The sequence below is a fragment of the Heloderma suspectum genome, chromosome 5, assembly GCF_057233095.1.
Source record: "Heloderma suspectum isolate Gila_16-S chromosome 5, 16-S_ref, whole genome shotgun sequence".
NCBI lineage: Eukaryota > Metazoa > Chordata > Lepidosauria > Squamata > Helodermatidae > Heloderma > Heloderma suspectum.
Window position 1 is genome coordinate 230,347,687 of NC_139462.1, and position 13,277 is coordinate 230,360,963.

The window sequence follows — 13,277 nt, forward strand, 5'->3', positions numbered from 1 at the left end:
ACTAAATCTGGATCCAACCCCATATGGGAATGTAGGGTGGCACACAGTCTTGACCATAATCATGACTTTTCGCCACTTCGTCCCCCACTTCAGATCAGATTTTTCTGTTTTGGTTTTTAAGAAGTACAAGACAGGAAGATGCCTATCTGCCCATTTAACAGAAGGCAATCCAGAGACTTGCCTGAGGTCCCCCTGGGGCAGAGATGAGGATGGCAGCTGAAGACATTTCCCTCAAGCTCAGTGTTCAGAAGCTCACCAGGCAGCCGGGCATCCATAGCATCCAGCCACATGGAGAGATGATTTTGATTGGTCACCTGCTGGGCAAAAGGAAATAGGATCAGAATTGCTTCACCATATGGCTGGATGCTTACAGGGGGTTGGAAACCCACCCCGTAATCAGCTTGCAAGTGGCCAGCGCGTGGCAAACTGTCACCTATGGCTAACTCCAGTGCAGTCATCAGCATCTCATCGCATGTTGACGCCGGCAGGTTTGACTGCTCCGACCGCCAGTTTCACTCTGTTCCTGCTGCCTGGCAAGCCCGCATGGAAAACCCTGTGGACGTGAAGGAGTTGATCCCAGAATTCTTCTACTTTATGGACTTCCTGGAGAACCAGAATGGTAAGAAACATTTCCCCAGCTTGTTCAGACAAATGGGCCATCTAGCTTACCATTCTATCGGCTGACAGTGACCAGGCAGATGCTGCCAAGAAGTCTGCAAGCAGATGATAGATATCCATCCTCTCTAGTCCCCAGCATTGGGTATTTGGAGGTACCTTGTATCCAGATACAGAGCTTGCCCTTTATTACTTATTTATTTGTTACATTTATATCCGCCTTTCCTCTAAGGAGCCCAGGGCGGCATACGTGGTCCTCTTCCTCTCTAGTTTATCCTCACAACAACCGTGTGAGGTAGGTTAGGCTGACAGTCAGTGACTGGCCCAAAGTCCCCCAGTGAGCTTCATGGCTGAGTGGGGACTACAACATTCTACCTGCTACACCATGCTGGCTCTCACCTAGCAGCCACCTAGATGCATCCTATACATTAGTATTTGTTTAAAGTCATTTCTGTGACCTACAGTTGGAACAACCTGCTCTTTATAACTGTTTGTTGAGCTCTACCACTGTGCTGCTGCTGCTGTTGTTATACATTTCTACACCCAAAGCTTCCTGGGCGGTCCACAAAAGAAACCTTAGGGTGCAATCCTATGCCTGTTTAGATGGAAAAAAGTCCTACGACTTACAGCATGCCCCAGCCAGCGTGGCCAGCTGGAGCATGCTGGGAATTGTGGGACTTTTTTCTGTCTAAAAAAGCATAGGATTGCACCCTTAAAACCAATAAAATACACCAACATACTAAAATGATAACATAAAAAGCTGAAGTTTAAAACAGAATAAAACCAAAGTAAAAAACAGGGTAAAAGTCAGGCACAGTGCAAAGGTCTGAAAATGCACTAACACAAAATTGAAGTACTAAAAAGCCTGCTAGATACTGTGCAGAACCTAAATGTGTACCCGGCCTCTGCTCAGTTAGCTTGCAGCCTCACTACATTAAGATGAAGACAGATATAACAGAGCCTTTTATTTCAGTGCTAGCCTAGTCACCACAGGAGCTGAGAAATTCCTTGCAGGCAAGTGAACAGGCTGGTGGGAGAGGGATGGAGTGCACCATCCTTCCTCTGTGCCCAGCATAGAAGGCAGTGGGCTTCTGCAGGAGAGATGGAGCTCCTTGGCCCTCCTCAGCCAGCCCTCAGCAGCTTAGTAAACACTTTTGCAGGCTTAGTCACTTTGTGGACTTACTTGCGAAGGTGATGTGACATTACAAAGCAGATGTGGGGATTAGATTGCAACCACAACCTGGAGAAAAGGATTTTAGCCTTCCCCCACCCCATGCCATTTTCCTAATGAGTTATTGTTTTATACTTACCAGTTTTAAATTGATTTTATCTGTACACTGCCCTGAGATCTTAATGATATAGGGCAGGATACAAATGGTTTAAATCAATAAATTCAAGTGGTCGTCACGGGATCCTCAGCAGTGGTGCGAATCCAAATTCAGTGAGATGACGCAAATTGCCTAGTAGTTCAGCCATCCGGCTTTAGGAAGCTGCCCTCTCATGTTATTTTACTTTTTAAAGTTACACATGTGTGTTTATCCAACGTATATATGTATCTGTCATCTTATTCCAAAAAAATAAATAAATATCCACAGATATTTGCAAAACTGCTCCAGGGATTGGGGGCGGGGGGGCACAGGGTGTTGGTGACAGTACTAGCCCATTGACACTATCCACAGCTGGCTTTTCCCGATTAAAGTTGGAATATACCAGAAAGCTGCAGGATGGTTTTTTTCAGAGCTCGCTGAAGGAGAGAGAGGAGGGTACATCTTGGATTGAATGTGCTGAAGATGCTTCCAAACTGCCCCCCACCTCTACAAACGCTGTCTCTATCTTTGCCCTTGAGTGGGCAAACAGGGGTTGGGAGAGATGTCAAGGACTGCCAGTAAGCTATGTAGTCTGGAGTAGTGAACAGTGTGGTAATGAGTTCTGTACATTACGCGTTCTGTGCATTGCTGACTTGTGATTCTTCAATCTAGTAGAGTTTGGAACTGCAGCTTGTCAATGCTTGGGGAGGATGATTATGTGTTGGGGGGAGAGAAATTGGGGGTGGGGGGAGAGAGCTGACATTGCCTCAGTGTAACGTGTGCCTGCATGTCTTCTTTTCTGCAGGTTTTGACCTGGGCTCTCTTCAGATGTCAACTGAGAAAGTGGGGGATGTCGTCCTTCCCAGATGGGCCAGATCCCCAGAAGATTTTATCCACAAACACAGTAAAGCACTAGTAAGATGAGCAGCGTTGCACGTTGCAGACGCAGGGGGTGGCTGGGGCTGGGGGGAGGCCTTTTGTTAACATTCAACGGGATGCCATCTTCCAATTTTCCATTAGTTTTAACTCAGGCTGATAGCTTTAAGTGCAGAGGGCACATTGTCCTTGGTGGGACTAAGAGAGAAGGGGGGGGTGCTTATCTATTTCTTGAGGCTGTTTTGATTGTTTTGTGACTGTAATGAGGAGTGAAAGAAAATATTCACTGCGGACTTTCCTTCTGACAATGAGTGGCAGGTTTTGTTAAATCCCTTCTTTTCAGTCTTGCCAAAAGGACTCATTGAGGTCTGGGTAAAATGCAAATTCATTTAAATTAAAAATCAGCTGATTGATCAACTAAAAGGTATCAGTGGGATGGTTTGACCCTGCTCCTTCCCCCAGGTGGGGCTGCCAGTACTAAACCTTGCCAACCCCTTTGTTTGCCCCTTTGAAGATAGACAGTGATGTTAAGTTGCAAAAGCCTCTTAATTTCAGGATGTTGTAAATGTGCAGATTCCTGTCCAGGAATAATCGTACAAATGTGTGGAGGTGGTGTTTTCTTAATGGAGGGAGGCCAGGCAGGCAGTTCTGGGCCCTGCTTACATGCCATCCTGCATTGTGTCCTTGGTAGGAATCAGAATATGTTTCTGCCCATCTCCACGAGTGGATTGACTTAATCTTTGGGTACAAGCAGAGAGGCTCAGCAGCTGTGGAAGCACTAAATGTCTTCTATTATTGCACATATGAAGGTAAGGTGGGACCCCAGAGGATGCTTTAGGGAACATTGTTGGGGATGCTACGTTTTTGTTAACAGTTTCATGCTACTGCTAACTACCAGGAGCCTCCAAATCTCCTAGCAGCAGAAGCTGAGACAATATTGCCCTCCCTCCCCCTTTTGTTCTAATATATGCCAAATATAACTTAAGTTACAACCCCCTTTCGGGGCAGGATTTCATCCTATTAATAAATGTAGGAGTGGGTAAAAATAAGTTGGCAGTACATCAAAAGTATGTATAAATAACCAATTGTTTTTTAATATTTTATTTATTTATTACTTTATATAGCTTCCCCATAACAGAAGTTCGCTGGGCAACTCACAAACAAATCCAGTGGTAAAATACAGCATATGATTATTAAAACTAAAATCACAATTAAAAACATGGGATTTTATACTGAGAGACCCAAGCTAAAAACCTACGTTATTTTAAAGGCCTGAGTGAATAAAACGGTCTTAGTTTGTCACTGACAAGACCATAAAGACCAGGCAAGCCTCTCTGAGGAGGCTGTTCCATAACCAGGGTGCTACCACTGAAAAGGCACTCTTCCCTAGTAGTCACCCTGCCCCACTTCACTTGGTGGGAGCACTCAGGGCAGGGCCTCTGGAGAAGATCTCAAGGTTCAGGTACAGATGGGTGAAGGCGGCCAAATCAGAGTTCAAAAGCAGCTGACAAGCACCTTTAAAATCAAATGAAAATAATACTGTACAAAATGCCATAAATAATTTAAAATGAATATGCTAGGTAAGTAACTTTATGTTAAAAGCAATGAACAGACCCGGGTTCACACAGGTTAGAATAGCCCTTGGTTTGATACAGCGAAGCCTTCAAGCAAAGTTAGCCAACTGTCAGAGTCGAACACATTGTGCCCAACCCATCTGAGTGAAGCCCGTTGGCACCCCTAGGCATGGCCCCTGCCGGGGGGCATCCCTTTAGCTCCCTGAGGGAGGGGCCTGTCCATTCCATTCCCCTGAGGGGGGCTTCCCCACAAGAGGGGGCAGGCATATAACTGCATTTCTTGGCCTACTAATCTCCCCTGGCTTCAAACTGTATTGATTGCAAAGCTATGTGCTGATTAGGAAAGTCTGCCCTAGGGGTCCCGTGGCATGCATGCCAAGGTTCAGGTGTCTAGGGTTCACAGTCTTGGCGCTATGGCACTGACAGACGGACACACACACACACACTCTTTCATTAGCATATATACCACGTTGGCACCAGGCACCAAAAGGCAGAATGTCTTGAATACAGAATGTCTTAAGCGATTGTCTGAATGCAGACTATGCATAGGTGGGGAAGGGGTGGCAGCCGTGCTGTAAAGGAGACCCTGAAGACTTTGAGCTCTTGCGGACCCAACTTGATACCAACTCGAGTTAATTTAAACAAAGGCTTGTGATGTGGCATAGGGGAGAAGGCAAGTTCTTATCTGAATAGGGCCCCTTTTCATGCTTTGCAGGTCAAAGCCATGACCTTGGAATTGTGGCCAGAAGCTAACAGAGGAAGCTTGGGGTTGGGGAAGATTGCCATAAATGGCTCTTGTTGGCCCAGGCCCAGTCAAGAAGTGACCCACTGTAAGCTGAAGCTTCCATACTGTTATCAAGGGTGGCGCTATCGAGAGACCATTGCCTTGGTTAACCTCTGTACCCTTCCACAGACACTGATTTGGTTCACACAACACAACAAGCCAGAATATGGGTTGAGTGTGGTTGTCGTTGTACTGTGGGTTGTTGTTGAATTGTGGGTTCTTGTGTTGTGAGAACCCAACCGTGCCAACAAACCATGGTTTGTTAACCATGAACAACCCACAGTTCACAATCCAACAACAAGCTATGGGTTCTCCTTGTAGAAGGGAAGGAGAACTAATGTGTATATGTGTGCGCATTAATGATTTTTTAAAACATGTCTCCAAAATCTCTCCACTGTTTCTATGTCTCTCTATACAACATTGGAACAGTGATTTACCAGGGATAGGTAGGAGAAAATAAGGACCCTTGGAGAGTATGAATCTCTTGGTGGCCAATATAATTGATGCTGAGATGCAACTGTAGGCAGGCTCCAGATCTAAATAAAAGCTTTATGTCTATGCATTCTTCATCCACCCAACCTCCTTTTGTTTCAGGGGCAGTCGACTTGGATGCTATAGCAGATGAAACCGAGCGGAAGGCTTTGGAAGGCATCATCAGCAACTTTGGGCAGACCCCATGCCAGCTGCTGAAGGTAGGAGGGGTTGGAGGGGTTGGCAAGAAGCCGCCTGTGAAAGGCAGCCAGGGATAAGCTGGGCTGGGAAGTGGAAGAGACAGTATGGCCAATCGTACTGAGGCTGGAAGGCAGGCAGGCACTGAGAATGCCTGGAACTGACTGGGGACGGTTAGAAGCCGGTATCATAGTGGTGTTGAACCTCAGGCCTGTGGGCCACATCTGGCCCCTCTGGGATCTCAATAAAGCCCCCCAGGGTTTCCTAGATGGCCACTCCCCCTTCCCGTGGCCACACCCCCTTTTCTCTGCTAGTTGTTTGGTGGTTCCCAGCTTCTGCATGTTTTTCCCCTGTTCTGAAAGCTTGAAATGTCTCTCCTAAGGCTGAGTTATGGGCAGTAAGAGGTTTAAGCTACAATATGCTGATACGTTTGGTATTTTGACCAGAGAGCTTCTCCAAAATTGAATTTGGCCCTTGGGCTGGAAGAGGTTCAATACCCCAGCCATATCATAACGACAGGCAATCCCTGGAAGTCTTCATGCACAACGATAACAACAAAAAGGAAGGATGCAGACGTTGTGAAAGGTTGTGGGGGTCGCCTGGGACAAGAAGTTTCCAGAGGACCATTTGACACCTCAAGCTTTCTCCCTCAAGGCCTTTCCAGACTGCATTTTTTAATCCCCAGCTTTATGTTTAGTATTATACTTGCTCCAGCCCCAACATAGCAGCATGGTTTGGGATGACAGGCTGCTTCCCTTATTGCATTTCTTTAAAAGCAGGGGAGAAACATGCTCCAGCACTGGAGAGGGGGGAATGCTTGGAAAGAACTTAAAGAAAAAGCATTGCCACCACTTTTTGGCACTGGCCACTGTAAATTGTTTCTTTTGGGAGCTAGATTACTGCTCCTGTGCTGGGTGGGGTTGCATTTAGCCAGCAAACAAGTTAAAAATAAAGCTGAGGTCACAACTGGTGCAGGAGACATTGGTGTGCCTTGTTGCTCATGTATGTTCTGCCACATGCCGCACTCTGCATTAAATACCACTGCAAGGGGGCTGGGTTGGGGGGACAGCTGCATTTGACCAGTCACTGAAGTGCAATTCAAGTGTGTAGAAAATGCAAATAGAAGTTAAATGCAAATAGAAAATAAATAAAATGCAAACCTTGAGGGATGGTCATGTCTGGGAGTTGCAGTCCAAATGCCATACAGAGGGCATCAGGATGGGAAAAGCTGACGTAATATCTGACGTCCTCACCTAGGATACAGTCTGTGAAAATGGCCCCTTTCTCTTAGCGTGTTTTTCCACAGCTGATGTTAAGAATTCCCTTTTCTTCTCAGACATGCCACTCGCAAATGTTGGCTATGCGGGACAGAAAAGATAGACGAGTCAAAATTGAATATAGATTTTACACTCAAACTAAAGAGGGGGGGAATGCAACCCCCTCCCCTTTAAACACCATGCTATCTTTTCATTCATTCCTCTCTTATCTAGGAACCCCACCCAGCCCGGCTCTCTGCTGAAAACGCCGCCCAGAGACTCTCTCGGCTGGACACCTTTTCTCCCAACGTTTTTGAGAACCTTGGCCAGCTCAAATCCTTCTTTGTTGAAGTAAGTCCCCTTCTTCGGAGGCTGGGAAGGTATAGGAAAACATACATTGCCACCAACCTAGCCCCTGTGACTCTTTTTGGATGAGCAGGGCAAGAGAGGGTGGAAGTTTTTGTGGGGGTGGGAAATTCTTGGAAAGAAACATGGCACCAGTTTTACCAAATGGCTTAGTGAAGCACGAGGTCTCCTCCATCTCTCTCTCTCTCTCTCTTTCTCTCTCTCTCTCTCTCTCTCTCTCTCTCGTTTTTAGGGCATCAGTGATGGGATCCCGCTGGTGCAGGCTGTGGTCCCCAAGAACCAAGCCCACTCCTTCATGACTCAGGGATCTCCTGATGTGCTGGTAAGTACAAAATGGCTCCTGCTTTCCTCCCAGAGATCTCTCATCCTGGTGAGGGAAGCATGTTGGATAAGCCCCAGCAAGAAGGCACTGCAGGCCGGACATAGACACATCTACCCTGGAAGGGGTGTTCTGAGTTCTACCTCCCTTCCCACTTCCCCTGCATTTGCTAATCTGCCACCTCCTCCCTCCAGGTCACTGTAAGTGCCAATGGGCTTCTGGGGACGCATGGCTGGCTGCCCTACGACAAAAACATCTCCAACTATTTCAGCTTCACCAAAGACTCCACTGTCTCCAATGCAAAGTAAGCTGGAGCTTCTCTTCTCCCTGCAAGCAAGATGGCTTTTGGACAGCCTCTCATGTACTCAGCTAGTCCAACACAGGCTGCCCCTGCAATAATGCAAACCCTCTTTCTCTCTCTCTCTTTCTCTCTAGGACCCAGCGCTGCCTGTATGGCCCCTTTGCCCCCGGGGTGGAATTGTCCTCAAAGACACTGGCCATCTCTCATGATGGGAAGCTCCTCTTCAGCGGAGGCCATTGGGACAACAGCTTGCGGGTCACTTCACTGAGCAAAGGGAAGGTTATGGGACACATCAACAGGCACATAGGTAGGAGGCAAAAAAAAAAACCAACCCAGAAACCCAGCTGGCCATGCGGTGGCAGGAGGCAGTATCCAGCTTTCAAAATTTGAAAAACAGATGATGACAAATATGCAAAGGATAGTGTGTCTTTTCCTCATCTGCACAAGTACAGAATCTAGCATCTTTGGAATCGATGCTTTTCCTTTTTTTGTCTTAAAAAGACATGCTTCTAGGCCAAAGATGGAAACATCTTAGTGCCTTTTTTCCTTTCCTTTCTGCAAACCTTGTTAATTTTATTTGAAAACCTGATTTATTAAAAAAAAAAAACTTTAAAAAATGTGACTGGATCACAGAATTAGGGATGTTCTGCTAGCAGAATTTGGATTTTGTTGATACATAATAAGTTCAGGCAGGGCTATAGTTCCATCTAGCCATATAACACTCTATAAATAGCAATATCTGAAGCTGATTTCTGGGCTTACAAACCGAACACTGCATTGAAGCAGAAAATCCCACAGTTTGTAAGTGTAAACTTTAAACACCATGCTAGAGTTCTGTATACTTCCAATTTCAACTTTCTCTTTTTTCAACATTTTGGTAATGGATGTGAGTAACAATGGAATAGGCAGGGTGGTACTCATGGTGGGAGACTGGGGGGGCGGGGGCGGGCTTACATCCACATGGACTTCGTTCCCACTGGAGTAGTCAACTCATGTCTGCACTGGAGCTCTTCAGACTGCATGCTGGTGGTGAAGGGATGATGGAATCCTCTTCCATGCAAAGATAAAAACCCTGCACATAGAAAATGAGCATGTTGGGGGGAAGGCAAGGCAGGGACACTTCTCCCTGACATGCTCATTTTCTTTGTGCAGGGAACTGTGATTGAACGATATATCCCTGCACATGGAAAACTAGCATGTCGGAAGAATGTTTAGGCCTGGATCCTTTTTCCTGGCTTGCTCATTTTCTATGTTGAGGGAATGTTTGTATGCAGGATCTCTCAGTGAGCAGGAAACCTTCTCTTTGTGGGTAGATAATCTGGGTTTGTACTTCCTAATTATTAGATAAACGTATTCTTCATGGCACAACTGGAGATTCTCTTGTGACATGCTTGCATTTTCCTGTGCAGTATTCAGGAAATGCTGGCCCTGCGCTTCCCGCTGGCTTTCGGTGATCCCTCTCTCCTCTCACTGCAGATGTCGTCACTTGCCTGGCCTTAGATCTGTGTGGAATCTACCTCATTTCTGGGTCGCGGGACACCACCTGTGTGGTTTGGCAGGTCCTCCAGCAGGTAAGGGGACGGGGCTCGCTGTATACTTCCTTTGCGTGTGTGTTTTGGGAGCAGCGGGAAAGACAACATGACTCCCGCCTTCCCAGAGCCAATTTTTCCAGGTTCAGAGATGTCTCCGTCTCAGTCTTAGCAGCCGCTATTGTTGTTGTGTTGTGCAGCAGTGAGATGACTGTCTTATCATGAACAATCATCAGGCGTCGTTAACCTCTTTCCACTTCTGGTGTGTGAGACAGGCCCTTTTGCTTGTTTCTCATTTTGAGGTGGGTTTCATGACTGATCCATTTTATTGCGGCTGAGACGAAAGGTGAGCCGAGAGTCCACATCCAGCTCTCTACCCCAGCCTTCCCCTCCAGTTGTGTTGGACTACAATCCCCATCATCCCCAGTTTTGTGGGAATTGTAGCCCAACACGTTTGGAGGGCACAGGGTTGGGGAAGGCTGCTGTGCCCTCCGGCTCACACGCCACCTCTCTCTTTCCTCCTGCCTTTCTCTCGCTGCTTTTCTGCGACATGCAGGACGGGACAGGGTGTGGGAGGCGCCGCCAGCCATGGCAGCCCTGAGATTCTGCTCCACAACCTCTTTTCTTTGCCTGCCCAGGGGGGCTTCTCTTGTGGCCTGGCGCCCAAGCCCGTCCGGGTTCTCTACGGGCACGATGATGAAGTCACGTGTGTTGCCATCAGTACTGAGCTGGACATGGCTGTGTCCGGGTCAAAGGTAAGATGCCGCTGGATTTGGGTGCATCTTCTGGGTTAGCCACGTCTGTGCTGGAGCCCCTTGTAGCAATGTTTTGCATGGACCGTACTCCATGGGGGAAGGCCCAAAAAGGCCTAAAATTGAAGTTCCTACCCCAAGGCAGGATCCCTCCCACATATCAGCCCCCCCACCTACCCCCAAACACACACAGGGCTGGTCCAGACAAGCAGCACCAGCCACTGTGGCTTAAAGTAGCCTATTGTGATGTGCAAACGCAGGCAGGGTGACTTGTTGCCATGAGCAACAAGCCACCCCAGAACCCAAGAACAGCTCATGGGTTCTGGGTGGCTGGCGATGATCGTGCAAACCCAGACCCTCACAGGGTTTGAACCTCACAAAGCAGAGAGGCCTTAGTCCTAAAATTCTATACCCTCACCTGAAAGGGGCTGGGGTGTGTTTCATGCAGTTCCCTTCCTTCCAGTCTTTATGCCCTTGGGCTTCCCCATGGGACAGGCGTCATTTAGAAACCTTTCTCTCCTCCCCCAGGATGGCACCATCATAGTGCACACGATCCGCCGGGGCCAGTTCATGAAGTCGCTCAAGCCACCCTGTGAGAGCTCCCTGCCGATGACCATCTCCAACCTGGCTGTGGGGCACGAGGGGCAGATCGTGGTCCAAACAACTGTGGAGGGGAGGGCCTCCCTGAAGGTGAGCCGGGCGAGGGGTGGGCTGAGGGAGTGGTGAAGCCCGCAGATCGTTTTGGCACATGCAGTTTTGGAAACGACGATGCTAAGGCGACGTTCTCCACCCTGGCGCCCTCCAGATGCTTTGGACTGGATGATGGGAGTTGTAGTCCAACACATCTGGAGGGTGCCAGGTTGGGGAAGATGGAGGAAGGATTCATGGAAAGGTGCAGATCTTTTTTCTGAATTGTGGGGGACTTGTAGATTGTGCAACAATCTCCTTCCAGTTTTTGTGGGGACTCCACATTCAGTCTCTACCAGTTGCTTGTCACAAATACAGGCAAAACCAGACTTGATCCCCTGGCAGAAGCCGAAACAGTGCAGGCCTTGAGCGTGCCCATTCAGCGATTTTGGGGAGGCCTTGCGCGTGGCGATGTTTTGCAACCCCACCGGATGAGGCAGCCCTTTCTTGCAGTCAGCTCCACAGGCACGCCAAAGTCCTCCGCTTGGGCGCTGCTTAAAACCTTGTGCTTCACAGAGGACCGAGAGGGTAGCTTAAGATTTCATTTTAAAATTGAGGCTCTTGAGAGGTTGGATTGGGATTTGTGAGTCTGCTCAGCTAACCACCTGCCTCTCATTCACTGAAGGACAAGTTTGCACTGCACCTCTACTCCATCAATGGCAAGCACCTGTCCTCCATCTCGCTGGACGAGCAGGTCACCTCCATGTGCGTCACAGAGGAGTTTGTTGTGTTGGGGACCGTTCAGTGTTGGTTGCAGATCAGGGACCTTCAGAGGTAACCATCTTCTCTTTCCTCAGTCTCTACCCATCGATGGTGCAACTCGCCTGTCCTTGTAACTGAACCGGCAGTTCGTTACAGGCCCTTTGTAAGTCAAAGCAGGCCTTGTTCACATATCTCTGAATGCTTTGAATCTTTTACCTTCTTGTAGGGTAGGGGGCAACACACAGCCCACATGGACCCTGCGCCCCTCTGGCCTTTTTTGCGCCCCCCCCCTTCCCACACACGCAGCTGCAGATTTACCTCCAAAATTCTCCTAACACCTCCAAGGAGCATAGTTTTGTTTTCGAACAAGGCGTGTGCTCTCTGCTCGCTTGGTTTTAAAGAGAAATTGCTGCTACCACGCCACTGAATTTTGCCGGTGGCACAGCAGCAGGGATGGGTGCAACCCCACCAGTGGGTTCGGGGGGGGGGATTGGCCCCACCCCTGGAAGTTTCCCACTCCTGTTGCAGGGCCGCTCCACAAGTTTAGTCAAAATGGGCTCCAGCAGCGATTTAGTACCTTGCCGAGGGCACCTTAAAGACGAACACACCTCCCATGACACACGGCTCACTAGGCTGCACCTGAAGAAGTGGGCCTTCTTGTGCATCACGCAGGCTCTTGCACGGTTTTCACCCCTGGCCCCATCACTGTCATTTCAGCCTCCAAGCAGCCATTTCACCTTTGGCCATGAAGGTCCCCATCCACAGTGTCTCCGTGACGAAGGAGAAGAGCCACATCTTGGTGGGCCTGGAGGATGGGAAGCTGATTGTGGTCGGAGCAGGACAACCTTCTGAGGTCAGTGGCAGCCATCTCTCCCTCCAGTGCCAGGAGTCGGGTGGGCAGGATACAAGGGCATCCTCCGGTCCTGCAGGTGCCCACAGGGATAAGAGGTGAAAGATGGAGAGCAGCTTCCATCGGCAGGGACATAGCTCCTTGTCTGGGCCAGGCAGATGGAACCTTGGCTGGTGGGATGCGATAGTGAGGGAGGGCCAAAAGCTTTTCTTTTCTTTTTTGAAAATACTTTTTATTCTATTTTTTATCTTTATAAATGAAATAAACAGTACCAACAACCTAATCAGTATCTACAGTTTCCCAACAATACAGTATTCATATGATGACACAACAATAACAAAGAAAAGAAAAAGAAAAGAAAAAGGGAAAAAGAAAACAGAAGGAGATGGAAGAAGAAAGCAAGAAAGAAAATGAAAAAATATTAAAAAGTTACTTAAAATGATTAAATTTAAACTCCATTACACACAAAGTTCAAATTGTTGTTGTTGTTCAGTCGTTAAGTCATGTCTGACTTTTCGTGACCCCATGGACCATAGCACGCCAGGCCTTCCTGTCCTCCACTCTCTCCCGGAGTGTGCTCAAGTTCATATTCATTGCATCGGTGATGCTATCTAGCCATCTCATCCTCTGCCGTCCCCTTCTCCTTTTGCCTTCAGTCTTTCCCAGCATCAGGGTCTATTCCAGAGAGTT

General features: G+C 48.0%; 1 protein-coding gene across 9 annotated transcripts in view; it reads left to right on the plus strand.

Annotated features, from left to right (window-relative positions):
• The window catches only part of NBEAL2 (neurobeachin like 2), a 190,276-nt gene that overhangs the window by 168,102 nt on the left and 8,897 nt on the right, over nucleotides 1-13,277 (plus strand). For 8 of the 9 annotated variants that reach the window (XM_084859500.1, XM_084859499.1, XM_084859498.1 and 5 more), the window contains 13 exons: nucleotides 489-619; nucleotides 2,728-2,837; nucleotides 3,490-3,607; nucleotides 5,751-5,848; nucleotides 7,316-7,432; nucleotides 7,680-7,769; nucleotides 7,961-8,070; nucleotides 8,202-8,374; nucleotides 9,544-9,638; nucleotides 10,235-10,351; nucleotides 10,877-11,038; nucleotides 11,661-11,809; nucleotides 12,455-12,590. In XM_084859500.1, the coding sequence (XP_084715626.1) occupies nucleotides 489-619; nucleotides 2,728-2,837; nucleotides 3,490-3,607; nucleotides 5,751-5,848; nucleotides 7,316-7,432; nucleotides 7,680-7,769; nucleotides 7,961-8,070; nucleotides 8,202-8,374; nucleotides 9,544-9,638; nucleotides 10,235-10,351; nucleotides 10,877-11,038; nucleotides 11,661-11,809; nucleotides 12,455-12,590 (1,606 nt within the window). Of the gene's footprint in view, nucleotides 1-488; nucleotides 620-2,727; nucleotides 2,838-3,489; nucleotides 3,608-5,087; nucleotides 5,199-5,750; nucleotides 5,849-7,315; nucleotides 7,433-7,679; nucleotides 7,770-7,960; nucleotides 8,071-8,201; nucleotides 8,375-9,543; nucleotides 9,639-10,234; nucleotides 10,352-10,876; nucleotides 11,039-11,660; nucleotides 11,810-12,454; nucleotides 12,591-13,277 lie in introns of those variants that run through there. The other variant, XM_084859501.1, reaches the window with a different exon arrangement.